The 11,892-nt window shown below is 39.8% G+C and overlaps 1 protein-coding gene across 1 annotated transcript; it reads left to right on the forward strand.

Annotated features, from left to right (window-relative positions):
* Positions 1 to 975: 975 nt before the first annotated feature.
* LOC109208901 lies at positions 976 to 1,515 on the forward strand. The gene has a single exon (XM_019372059.1). The coding sequence runs from the start codon at positions 976 to 978 to the stop codon at positions 1,513 to 1,515; it is 540 nt and encodes a 179-aa protein (XP_019227604.1).
* Positions 1,516 to 11,892: the final 10,377 nt, after the last annotated feature.

Consider the following 11,892-nt stretch of genomic DNA (forward strand, 5'->3'; position numbering starts at 1 on the left):
AATAAAATCTGGCTTTGTTTGTTGAAAACTAAATTGCAAGGAATACAAGTTTTTAGAGTACTCGTGACCAAATTCCCATAATGAAGAGGTGTCGTATTTGGCAACCTTGTATTTGCAGGAAAAAACATGTTTGTATTCGGTGGCGGATCTACTTTATAAATTATGGGTGCTTGAGCACCCGTTACTTATATAGCCAAATCCTATTACCTATATAAGAAAATTAGTAAATTCATTTAAATACATTAATTGAGCACCCAGTCTCAATAGCAATTTTCAGATTAAAAATAGATGATCACCCACAATTTGAAAATTCTGGATCTGTCACTGCTTGTACTGATGTATACATATCATGCTTCGGCTAATGATTAAGCTTTCAATTGATTATGTGGATGACATGATACATAATGTGCTTTCTTACGATTATATGATAAAGTACATTGGGATTATAGTAAGTTTGAATTAAACATGCATATATCTTTTCATGTAAAATTGTCTGCATACATTTTTCGTAAATATACTTCAAGTTGATGCATATTGGAGTAAATATTTATCTTATACACTATTTGCACATGTAAATATTACATTAACTGAAGTTTAATTAATTATATTCACATAGTAATTAAAATATGGTGATAAGAAAATCCAATACAACTTCCATTGCAATAGTGAAAAATATTAAAGTAGTTACTGTATATCAACTTAGCTCTAATATTGCAGATTGCACCCCGTTTCTTTTAACTAATCAGGTAGAAATATTACCAAAAGTACCATCCACCTTTTAGTTAATTTATTTACAACTATGATGCACGGAAGGAAAAAAATTAACATCATTTCTATATTTGCTATAGATACTTGCAGTAGATGATAGATACAAAATTAGACATTTTAGCTCATTCCTATTTTGATTTACATGGCATGCCTATATATGTCCACTTGCTTTCACTTCAAAAATTCACACTGAAATTATTAGAGAAAATGACTTCTTCTTTTGCTTTGTATTTCCTTCTTCTAGTGCTTGTTGCAAACATTTTCTACTTCCAAACCTCTTTATCCGACGATGCTGCTGACCAGACATTGATAATGGGTATATGTAGACAAGTACAAGATTCTAACTTCTGCTTAAATACTTTCAGACAAAATATACCATCTCATCCATATACTCCTACTGTAGTAACGCAAGTTGCTATTAGCCAATCATTACAACATGCTACCAATAATCGTATCTTCATAGAGGCATCAAAAGCAAGTTCCAAAGACAAAGACATCCAAAACTTGTTTGCTATTTGTGATAGTGGCTACGGATTCTTGATTACTGAGCTCCAAAGCGCTACTCAATCATTACCCAAAAGAGATTTTAATGCCTTAGAAAATTCACTTTCCAAGTGTCCCAAATTTGTGAATGACTGCCAGAGTGCATTTGGTGGCAACACCACACCTGAATTATTAGACAGGAGTAGAAAACAACTAGATCTTGTACTAATGGCAAATATTGCTGAAGGACTTATTCAGAAATAGATCTTTTAAGTGTTTATTATAAGTTTTTGTATCTTTCCTGAAAGTTATAACATATTTAAACGCAGAAACTCATCTCGCAATAAATCATTCCTATTTCTCAAGTGAATGTATCATGTCTAAGCTTGTCATTTTTATTTTTGCTTATGTATTTCAAATTATGATTAGTATGATCCGAACTTGCACGTGTTTTTTCGATAAGTTAATTGCATAATTAATTTTGAATTAGCTAATGCATTCTAAATGTTTGATTATAGACTTATGATGAAAGTATGATGAAAGCAATGTTTTAAGAGGAAGACCAAAAGATCTGAATCGGTATTCATTTTCTTCCCGATGTGCAGTGCATATATATATATATATATATATATATATATATATATATATATATATATATATATATATATATATATATATATATATATATATATATATATATATTAGTATATATATATATATATATATGAGAAAATATAAAAATAGAAAGAGTAGCGTAAAAATGCTATTTGAGAAAATCAGTCAAAAGAAAAATAGATTTGGAAATAAAAGAAAAGAAAAGAAAAATTGATGGAGTAAGATAACTCAGCTCAGCCCGAAAAAGAAATGGGTCGTACACGATTCGCCTTAGCAGGGTCGCAACAGTTACAAATTTGAAATCCCTATTTCCCTTCACATATTAAATTGTGGACTCCAGATTACTGAATTTTGGAATTAAGATAATTGAATTGACTAATGAGAATTTAGCTATTTCGTACTACGTCTGTTTACCCTAAAAATTAAATAACAATTAAACTTATAATGTGGTTTTACGAACATGTGATTTCATCTAATATCAATTGATTAATATAAATATTAATAATTGAAATTGACAATAAGATAAAGCAAACAAGTGTTTGAATGAAATTCAACCCTCGAGCTTGAGTACCCTCGAACTGATTGGTGCAAGAGAAATTAAAAGTATAACTAGCCGATGAACAAGAATATGAGCTAAAGAGAAAGTGTTATATTGCTTTGATACGTGAGAACAATCTGTCTTAAAAATGATTAGAACCCTATTTATATAGTAGAGGAATCCTATCTATGGTACAATTACAATTATGGAAGTAAATCCCATGTCTAACAAAACAACCACCATTAATTTGATATGTTCCGAGATTTTCGCCACGACCTTTGACCAGTTACGGATATCTGCCCTTTTCGTTCAGTCTTGCTCGATGTCTGTTCTGCTCAACCTCGATCATTATCGGTTTCGATCTTGCTACGTATATCGAATCCGAACTCGGTATCTTATCCTCGTGCCTCGATCTGCTTATGGGATCAATCTTCGATCCTTCACAGGGGTCTCGATAAATCAGTAAAATTGGATGAGCCTAATTTTAACGGTATACAGATAGTCCCCTCGTTTTTTGGAGTGTAATGACAAGAAACGAATTGAGCCCGGTTCCTTTGCTCGTTCTTCTCAAAGCACCAAATATTCCCATCACTATTCTTCCTTACTAATACAAACAAAATGGACAAAACATCTAAAATCGTTTCGCAAAAAAAAACTGCTCAGGTTCGGGCAAAAGAAGTTGCCGAGCGCGCCAAGTGTCAGTCTCAGAGGGAGACCCTTGAAAAGACCCATGCTCGGGGCTATAATCTTTCGAGTGAGATCAATGGACCCCGAATGACCATTTGAACAAGAGTTTGAGTAGCTCTGAGGCTTACCAGACGAGTGAGCATTTGCTCGGACTCGAAGTGAAGTTAACCCTTAGGCTTTATAGATAGTCCCTGAGTGAGAGTTTGCTCGAACTCGGGTTAAGATAGCCCTTGGGATTTTATAATCAAGTGAGGAGTTGCTCGAACTCAAAGTGAAGTTAGCCATTAGGCTTTATAGTCGAGTGAGGATTTGCTCGAACTGGAAGTAAAGTTATCCCTCAGGATTTATAGATAGTCCCCTAGTGAGAGTTTGCTCGAACTCGGGTTAAGATAGCCCTTGGGATGTTATGATCGAGTAAGGACTTGCTCGAACTCGATGTAAAGTTAGCCCTTAGGCTTTATAGTCGAGTGAGGACTTACTCGAACTCGAAGTAAAGTTAGACCTTAGGCTTTATAGATAGTACCCGAGGGAGAGTTTTCTCGAGCTCGGGTTAAGATAGCCCTTGGGCTTTTATGATCGAGTGGGGACTTTCTCGAACTCTATGTAGAAGTAGACTTAGGCCTTTGTATTTGTTACAGATTTCGGACGTCTCCGATCCACTTTAATTTGGCTGTAGCCTCTTTAGCTCGGAACATTCCCTTTGGGATTTTCCGTTTAACCTCGAGCTTGCCCGGAGTGTCAGTCCCCCGAGTGGAGCGGGCGTGGCCTGTAAAATCGAGGGTCGCCTTTAAGGTCTTATGGTTTCATAATTTTAGTAGCTCAATTTCATGTGTTTTTCCGGACGACAGTCCTCAAGCGTGGGATTAGTTGTTCGAACTTCCGTCATGATCGGTCCTTAAGCCTGTTTACACAATTTATCAAGAGTATAAATGTCACGACCCAAAATTGACCAGGTTCTGATGGCGCCTATCGTGAAATTAGGCCAGCTCACACAACTCCCGAATCAACCATTATTCTATAACAATTATTTTTATACCATTTATTAATCAATAGTCTCGATGCAAGTTTAAATGAAAAGTGCGGAATAAATTCACAAGCCCGATATTGGGGTGTCACTAGTCATGAGCATCTACTACAACTGTCTAACAACATAAAGACCAATATGGCCGGGAAAAATCACAAGAACACATAAGGAAGAATAAGGAGGGAGAAAAGCAGGGCTACGATCGCCAAGTAGTTACCTTGCTAACTCCGATGAACCTGCCACCGAGCTCAGAAATACCTGAATTTGCACAGAATGTGCAGGGAGTAATGTGAGTACGCCAACTTAGTAAGTAATAAAGGTAAATAAAGTCTGAGCAGTAAGAAATCACGTAAACTACGTCATAGCACCACAGTGGGTAAAGCATGTTTCCAAAACAGGATATAAATCAAATCATCACATTTAACTCCCGCTTCGGGAAGAATCCTTTGAAAAATATCTTTCTAACAATTTCAGTAGAAGTTGAATGTAATTTATAGTGAATGTGATGAAAAAACATAGTCGGCCCCTCGGCCAAACATAGTTTGTATATGGATCCTCGGGCAAACAGAAATTCATAACCATCTCGTAACTTAAAAATCTTAGTGGAAGTAACAAAGTCAAATCGGTGACTAAATTCCGAACACCTTGTAAAAACTGCAATTTAAAGGAAAGTTGTTTAAGAACATTTATTTAACATTTTCAATAGAGGCTCGGTCTAAAGATGAGTGAAAGCAGTAATTAAATCAATATATTCCATAGGAACTCACTTTAAGGAGGAGGGAAACCAGTAAGTTCATAAACATCCCCTTCAGGCAAAACATCACTCGTATACATGTATATATATCCTCTCGGGCAAGCCTCTCAGTCGCTCATCACTCAACTCTTCTCAATCAGCGCTCACGCTCAACACTCACGCTCAATAGGCACCATATAATAACCGCTGCGGCGTGCAGCCCGATCCATATATTGCTGCGGTGTGCAGCACGATCTATATATCGCTGCGGCGTGCAGCCCGATCCATAAATATAGTCGACTGCGCTCACTGAGGGTATGCAGACTCCGGAGGGGCTCCTACAGCACAAGCGCTATATCGCTGCGACGCGCAGCCGATCCAACATATCGCTGCAGCGTGTGTGTGTATATATATATTATTGCGGCGTGCAGCCCGATCCATAAATATATAATCCTTACAACCCTGCCCTCGGCCTCTCTCAGTCATTAACCTCACACTCAGACCCTTGGTCTTTCTCAGTCATTACCTCACAATCAGGCCTTCGGCCTCACTTAGTCATCAACCTCACAAGTCACTCGGACTATCAGTCAAAAACAACACATTCAGCTTAAGAATATCATTTAAAATGTCAAAATTGAGTACATAAGGCTGAGTTAAGAAATCAGTAAAACACAACATGACTGAGTACAATTATTAAGTCAAGACAGTAAGGAATAGTAGTAAAAACCCCTTAAAGGTCTGAAACAGTTGGCACGAGGCCTAAATATAGCAATTAGCCCAAACCACGATAATAACAAACAACTTTCAATCAAATACGCAGTTAAACAGTCACACGGGATGGACTAAGTCACAATCCCCAACGGTGCATGACCCCACGCTCGTCATCTAGCGTGTGCGTTACTTCAAAATGGTACAACGATGTGGAATCTGGGGTTTCAAACCCTCAGGACAGCATTTACAATCATTACTTACCTCTATCCGGTCCAAACTCTAGCCCGCGATGCCTTTTCCTCTCGAATCAGCTCCCAAATGTTACGAGTCTATCAAAATCAGATTTATCACATCAAAATATTCTAGGGAGATGAAACCCAATCGAAAAATATCATAATTAGGCACAATTCCCGAAATTGGCCAAACCCGACCCCGAGCCCACATCTCGAAACTCGATCAAATTTACACCAAAATGATCCTCATCCTCCCACGAGTCTATACATATCAAGAACACTGAAATCGGAGTTCAATTGACCCCTGAAATACCCATTTTAAGGTCTCTTAATCTCAAGCCCTAATTACCCATTTTGCACTGATTTTTCCCTAATTTTTCGCCACTAATTAGACCTTTAGTCACATATAAACGAGTTATGAAGTCAATAATATTACCTCCAATTGATTCCCCTTTGGTTACCCTCAAAAGCTTCAATCCCGTTCAAAAATGGTGGAAAATGAAGAAGGGTCGCGGATTGGGCTATTTAAATATTGCCCAGATATTTACGCTGTGCGATAGCGGAAAAAGGCACGCGATCGCGAAGAAAAAAATGCTGCCCAACCAAACAAACCCTACGCGGTCACAAAAACACCTATGCAATCGCGTAAGACAACTCCTCACAACAATGCGATCGTGACCAGCTCTATGCGATCGCATAGAGCTATTCCATCACCTCACTGCCACTCCAAGTCCTTCTACGCAAACGCAAAGGTCTCCAAGCGAACGCAGTTACCAATATTTCTCACCCTACGTGATCACACTCCTACCTTTGTGATCGCGATTCACAAAATCCATTTGGCCTCAACTTACCCTACGCGATCGCAGATGAACTCACACGATCGCAATGAACAAACCACTGCTGCTAAAACACCAGAAAACCAGCAATCTCCCAAAGACCAAAAGTGCCCATTTGAGCATCCGAAATATACCCGATGCCCCCGGGACCTCAACCAAACCTACCAACATATCCCATAACATCATTCAAACTTAGTCGAACCCTAAAAACACCAAAAACAACGCAAAAACACTGAAATCACATCAAATTCAAGCCTATGACTTTGAAATTTCTAAATTCCACCAACGACGCCGAAACCATCCAAAACACCTTTGATTGACCTGAAAATTTGCACACATATCCAGAATGACATTACGAACCTGTTGCAACTTCCGAAGTTCCATTCCGGCCCCTATATCAAAATCTCACTCAACTGAAAAGCGCCAAAATTCCAATTTCGCCAATTCAAGACTAAATCTACTCCGGACTTCCAAAATGCATTCCGATCACGCTCCTAAGTCCCAAATTACCTAAATGATCTAACCAAATCATAAAAATTCCAATTTGAGATCATATACTAACAATTAGAAAACTTGGTCAAACCTTCAAAATTTTAAGCTTCAAACTGAGAATTGTTCTTCCAAATCCATTCCGATTGCCCTGAAAACCAAAACCAATGATTTACATAAATCATAATACATCACGCAAGGCTAGTCATGTCTGAGATCTGGCGAGCAAAGTGCAAAAACTCAAAACGACCGGTCGGGTCATTACAATAAAGTAGGAAATTTTTCTAAAGGCATGAGATATCGGCAAGGAAAAGTACTTCTCTCAATAAATGATTATACATGCGTGCATGTTTGATGTTAGAGCTCGAGTAATCTATATGGGAACATTTCATTTGAACTTTTGACCCTTACAACATTTTCCTATTGAGACCGCGCTGTCACGAAGTAGTTTCCTCGCAACAAAGTAGACATTCGAGGGTAATTCCCACCATACTTGAGGTTTATTATCGGAAACCTCAGATACTGTTGAATTGCTCTAAATTAGCATGAATGTATCGACCCGGCCGGTCGTTTTTGGAATTTATGCCCCGATCCCCTACTAATTGCTTTCCCAAGTTTATATCTGCTATTTGGGTTTGCTCGGATGTTTGGTTTTGAGTGAGAGTTTTGGGACACTTAGTCCCTAAAATGAGAGCTTATGTATTGGAAAATTGACCGCAGTCGGAACAGTGTGAAGACGGCCTCGGAATGAAAATCTGATGATTCCGTTAGCTCCGTCAGGTGATTTCGGGTTTTGGAGCGTCATCGGATTGTGTTTTGGAGGTCCGTAGCTAATTCATGCTTGAAATACCGAAAGTCGAATTTTTGAAGTTTCCGGTCCGGTAGTGAGATTTAGATCTAAGGGTCGGAATGGAATTCCGAAAGTTAGAGTAACTCCGTAGTGTTGAATGTGACGTGCTTGCAAAATTTCAGGTCATTCGGACGAGATTTGATAGACTTTTTGATCGAAAGCATAAGTTAAGAGTTCTTGGAGTTCTTAGGCTTGAATCCTATGTTAAATTAGTGATTTGATGTAGTTGTGAGCGTTCCGAAGTTTTGAACAAGTTGGAACGATGTCCCGGGATGTGTTGGTACAATTGGTTTGAAGTCCCGGGGACTCGGGTGAGTTCCGGGATGTTTTTAGGCCGAAAATCATTGCTGTTGCAGGTCCAGAAGAGTTGCAGGCCTCGGAACCCACCAGTGCGGTCCGCACAAAATCCAGTGCGTCCGCGGTGGGGGCTGTGCGGCCGCACAAAATGGAGTTTGGTCCACGGTGAGGAAAATTTCACTTGTCCTATTTCGGAAGCTCATATCTTTTGATCTACAAGGAATTTAGGGATGATTCAAAAACAAAAGTTGTAGCCTTTTGTGTGTAGTTTCCATAAAGGCAAAGAAATCGCAATTTGGACATATGTAGAGAATGTTATGGCAAAAATACTAAAGCCTATCACAGCAGTCAAAACCGGTGCGGACAGTAGTCGTATTTGTGCGGACAACACTGGTTTTGTGCGGTCTGCAGTCGTTTTTGTGCGGTCCGCAGTGGTGGAAATCCGGGGGGTGCTCTATAAATATGAGGTTTTGGGTTTTATTTCATGTTTGACCTAGAGAGCTCGGATTTTGGCGATTTTTTGAAGGTTTTTCAAGAAATTCATCGGGGTGTGTGATTCTAACTCAGATTTGGCTAGAGTACATGAATCTATCATTGAATTCATCATTTAATTCGTGATTTGGGATGGAATTTGGGAAGAAAACTTGTGAAATCTTTCAAAAATGTAAAATGATGATTTGAAGGACCAAATGGTATCGAAATTGGATAATTTTGGTATGGTTAGACTCGTGAGGGTATGAGGATTCTTGTGTTTTACTTGCCTCTGCGATAGTTGTTGCTGTCCTTTATATCTTGTGTTAATTATTTACACTGCTTATCTTACACTGTTAAACCTTATATTTTATTTAACCTCAGTAGGGCCCTGACCTTCCTCGTCACTACCCAACCGAGGTTAGGCTTGGCACTTGCTGAGTACCGCTGTGGTGTACTCATGCCCTTCCTGCGCATGTTTTTCATGTGCAGATCCAGGTTCTTTGACTCAGTCCTACCACCCCTGAGGCGAGGCGAATGCTATAGCGACTTTGAGGTATATCTGCCGCGTCCCCAGACCCAGGAGTCTTTCAATTCCTGCTGTTTAGTATTAGCCCTTCTATATTTCAGTTCTTGTTAGACGTTCTGGAGTTAGAGCTGTAGTACTTCTTAGCTTGTGATTCATGGGTTTCCGGGTCTTGGATTTATGTATTGGTTTTTGAGAATTAAATATGGTGTATGCTGATCCGCACATATTACCACTGTTTATTTTTCTTATTTCTGTTTTATGTTGTTTACTTCCGCAAATTTTGGTTTCTTTTCCGCAATTTAGGCTTACCTAGTTTTAGAGACTAGGTGCCGTCACGATTGTTTACGGAGGGCAAACCGGGGTCGTGACAAGTTGGTATTATAGCTCTAGGTTCATAGGAGTCATAAATCACAAGTCAGTTTATTAGAGTCTCGCTGATCGGTACAGAGACGTCTGTACTTATCTGCGAGAGGCTATCTAACTTTTAGGAAAATTCTGTTTCGTTTAATTTCCTTGTCGTGCGGGATTTTGATATCACAATTCTAAACTTCTGTCTTCTATTCTCTCACAGATGGTGAGGACACGTGCTACTCGAGATGACTAGGCACCCGTGCCCCCTACTGGAGCCGTCAAAGGTCGGGGCCGGGGTAGAGGCCTAGGACGCGCTCGAGGTGCAGCCAGAGCACCCGCGCGAGCTGCCGCCGAGGTACCACCAGCAGTACTAGTCGGAGTCCGGACACCTGACACGTCGGCCACTACTACTCCAGCACTCTAGGAGACTTTGGCACAATTTATGAGCATGTACACCACTTTGGCTCAGGCAGGGTTGCTACCCCTTGCTGCAGCCACATCCCAGGCCGCGGGAGGAGTACAGACTCCTACCGCCCGCACTCCTGAGCAGCGAGTGCATGTTAAGCAGGTCCTAGAGATTATTCCTGCCCCGCCTGCAGTACCACTTCAGCCGGAGGATAGGGCAGCAGCTTCAGAGGATGAGCAGTGGAGACTTGAGATGTTCAAGAAATATGATCCTCCGGTATTTAGCGGGTTAGAATCAGAGGATGCCTTGGGATTTCTGGAGGAGTGCTACCGTATTCTCCGTACTATGGGCATATCAGGATCGATCGGGTTTTCCTTCACTACTTTCGAGCTTCGAGGAGCCGCCTATCAGTGGTGGCGTGCTTATGAGTTAGACAGTCCGGATGAGGCAACTTCCCTGACTTGGGCTTAATTTTCAGATATATTCACGAGGGAGTATGTCCCCAGAGTCTTAGGGACGCCTGGCGCACGGAGTTTGAGCATTTGCGCCAGGGTACTATGACTGTCTCGGACTATGCTGTCCGTTACATTGACTTGGCTAGACATGCACCAGCTTTGGTGTCTACGGTTCGCGAGAAGGTTCACCGGTTCATTGAGGGACTTATCCCCAGCATCAGATCTAGCATGGCTCATGAGTTAGAGATGGATATATCTTATCAGCAGTTGGTGGGCATTGATAAGTTGGTATTTTACCAACTTATCTTGCCTTTAAACCTATACTTTTGTTATGTTTGAGTGATAAAATCATGTATTTACTGTCATTTACTTCTATTTTACAGGGTGATTGTGATTTAGAAGTGATGGTGAAGAAACCAAGTGAAAACAAGTCAAAAGAAGCAAAAAAGAGAGAAAAATCTGGGCAGTGCCCTCAGGGGTCGCAAATGCGACCAGAGCTTGGGAAAAGCGAAGTCAGGCATAAAGGTCAGTCTTCGCAAATGCGAAGAAGAGTTCGCAAATGCGAACTCAGCAAGAATAGGCGGTATTCGCAAATGCGATGTCAACCTGGATAGTCAACCTTTGCAAATGCGAAGGTCTCATCGCAAATGCGAACCTGGGCAGTCTGGGCAAGTTTGGAAATTGCGAACTTTTATTCGCAATTGCGAAGATCGTGCTACAGGCATGGGCAATTCTGAAATTTCACACTTTTGATCCCCAAACCATTTAATACCCGATTAGGCTGATTTGTAAAATATCTTTTGGCATATCTTTGGCTTATTTTCAGTTGTTAGGGCTAGAGAGAACAAGTTTTGGAAGCTAGGGCTTTGCACGCACACTTTGGTCTTGAAGATTGAAGCTTTTGGTTGAGAATTTCTTACCCATTTATGTTGCTTTCTTCATTTCCTTGCTTTGTATTCTATATCTAAGTGTGTAGTATTTTATTCAACACTTAAATCTTGTTTATGGAAATATTCATGTTTAAAGTGTGGATTAAATACCTTGTTGTTCTTATGTATTGAATGGTTTTTATTTATTTATGAAGTGAGTTATTGTTATTTTAATTATTCTTGTTCTTTAATGTTTCCAAAGGGATTAGCGAACCCTAGGACTCGCCCATTAACTCCGAATTAATTTTGGAAAAGATAATTTGGGGTTGGGAAAGATTAATTAACAAGAACTTGAGACGTTAACCCTCATTTTATAGATTCTACCTAGGGATAGGATTGAACTACTTGTAGCCATTCCGGGTGTGCTTAATCTTCTAATTGTTTTAGGGATAATTGAATTAGGAAGTCTTGTTAGTCTTCGAAAGAAGCTAATTAAGAATTATTATCCGTGGCTAATTAACATAAACTCGCTCATATTTGTAAAATC

The sequence above is a fragment of the Nicotiana attenuata genome, unplaced genomic scaffold, assembly GCF_001879085.1.
Source record: "Nicotiana attenuata strain UT unplaced genomic scaffold, NIATTr2, whole genome shotgun sequence".
Lineage (NCBI taxonomy): Eukaryota > Viridiplantae > Streptophyta > Magnoliopsida > Solanales > Solanaceae > Nicotiana > Nicotiana attenuata.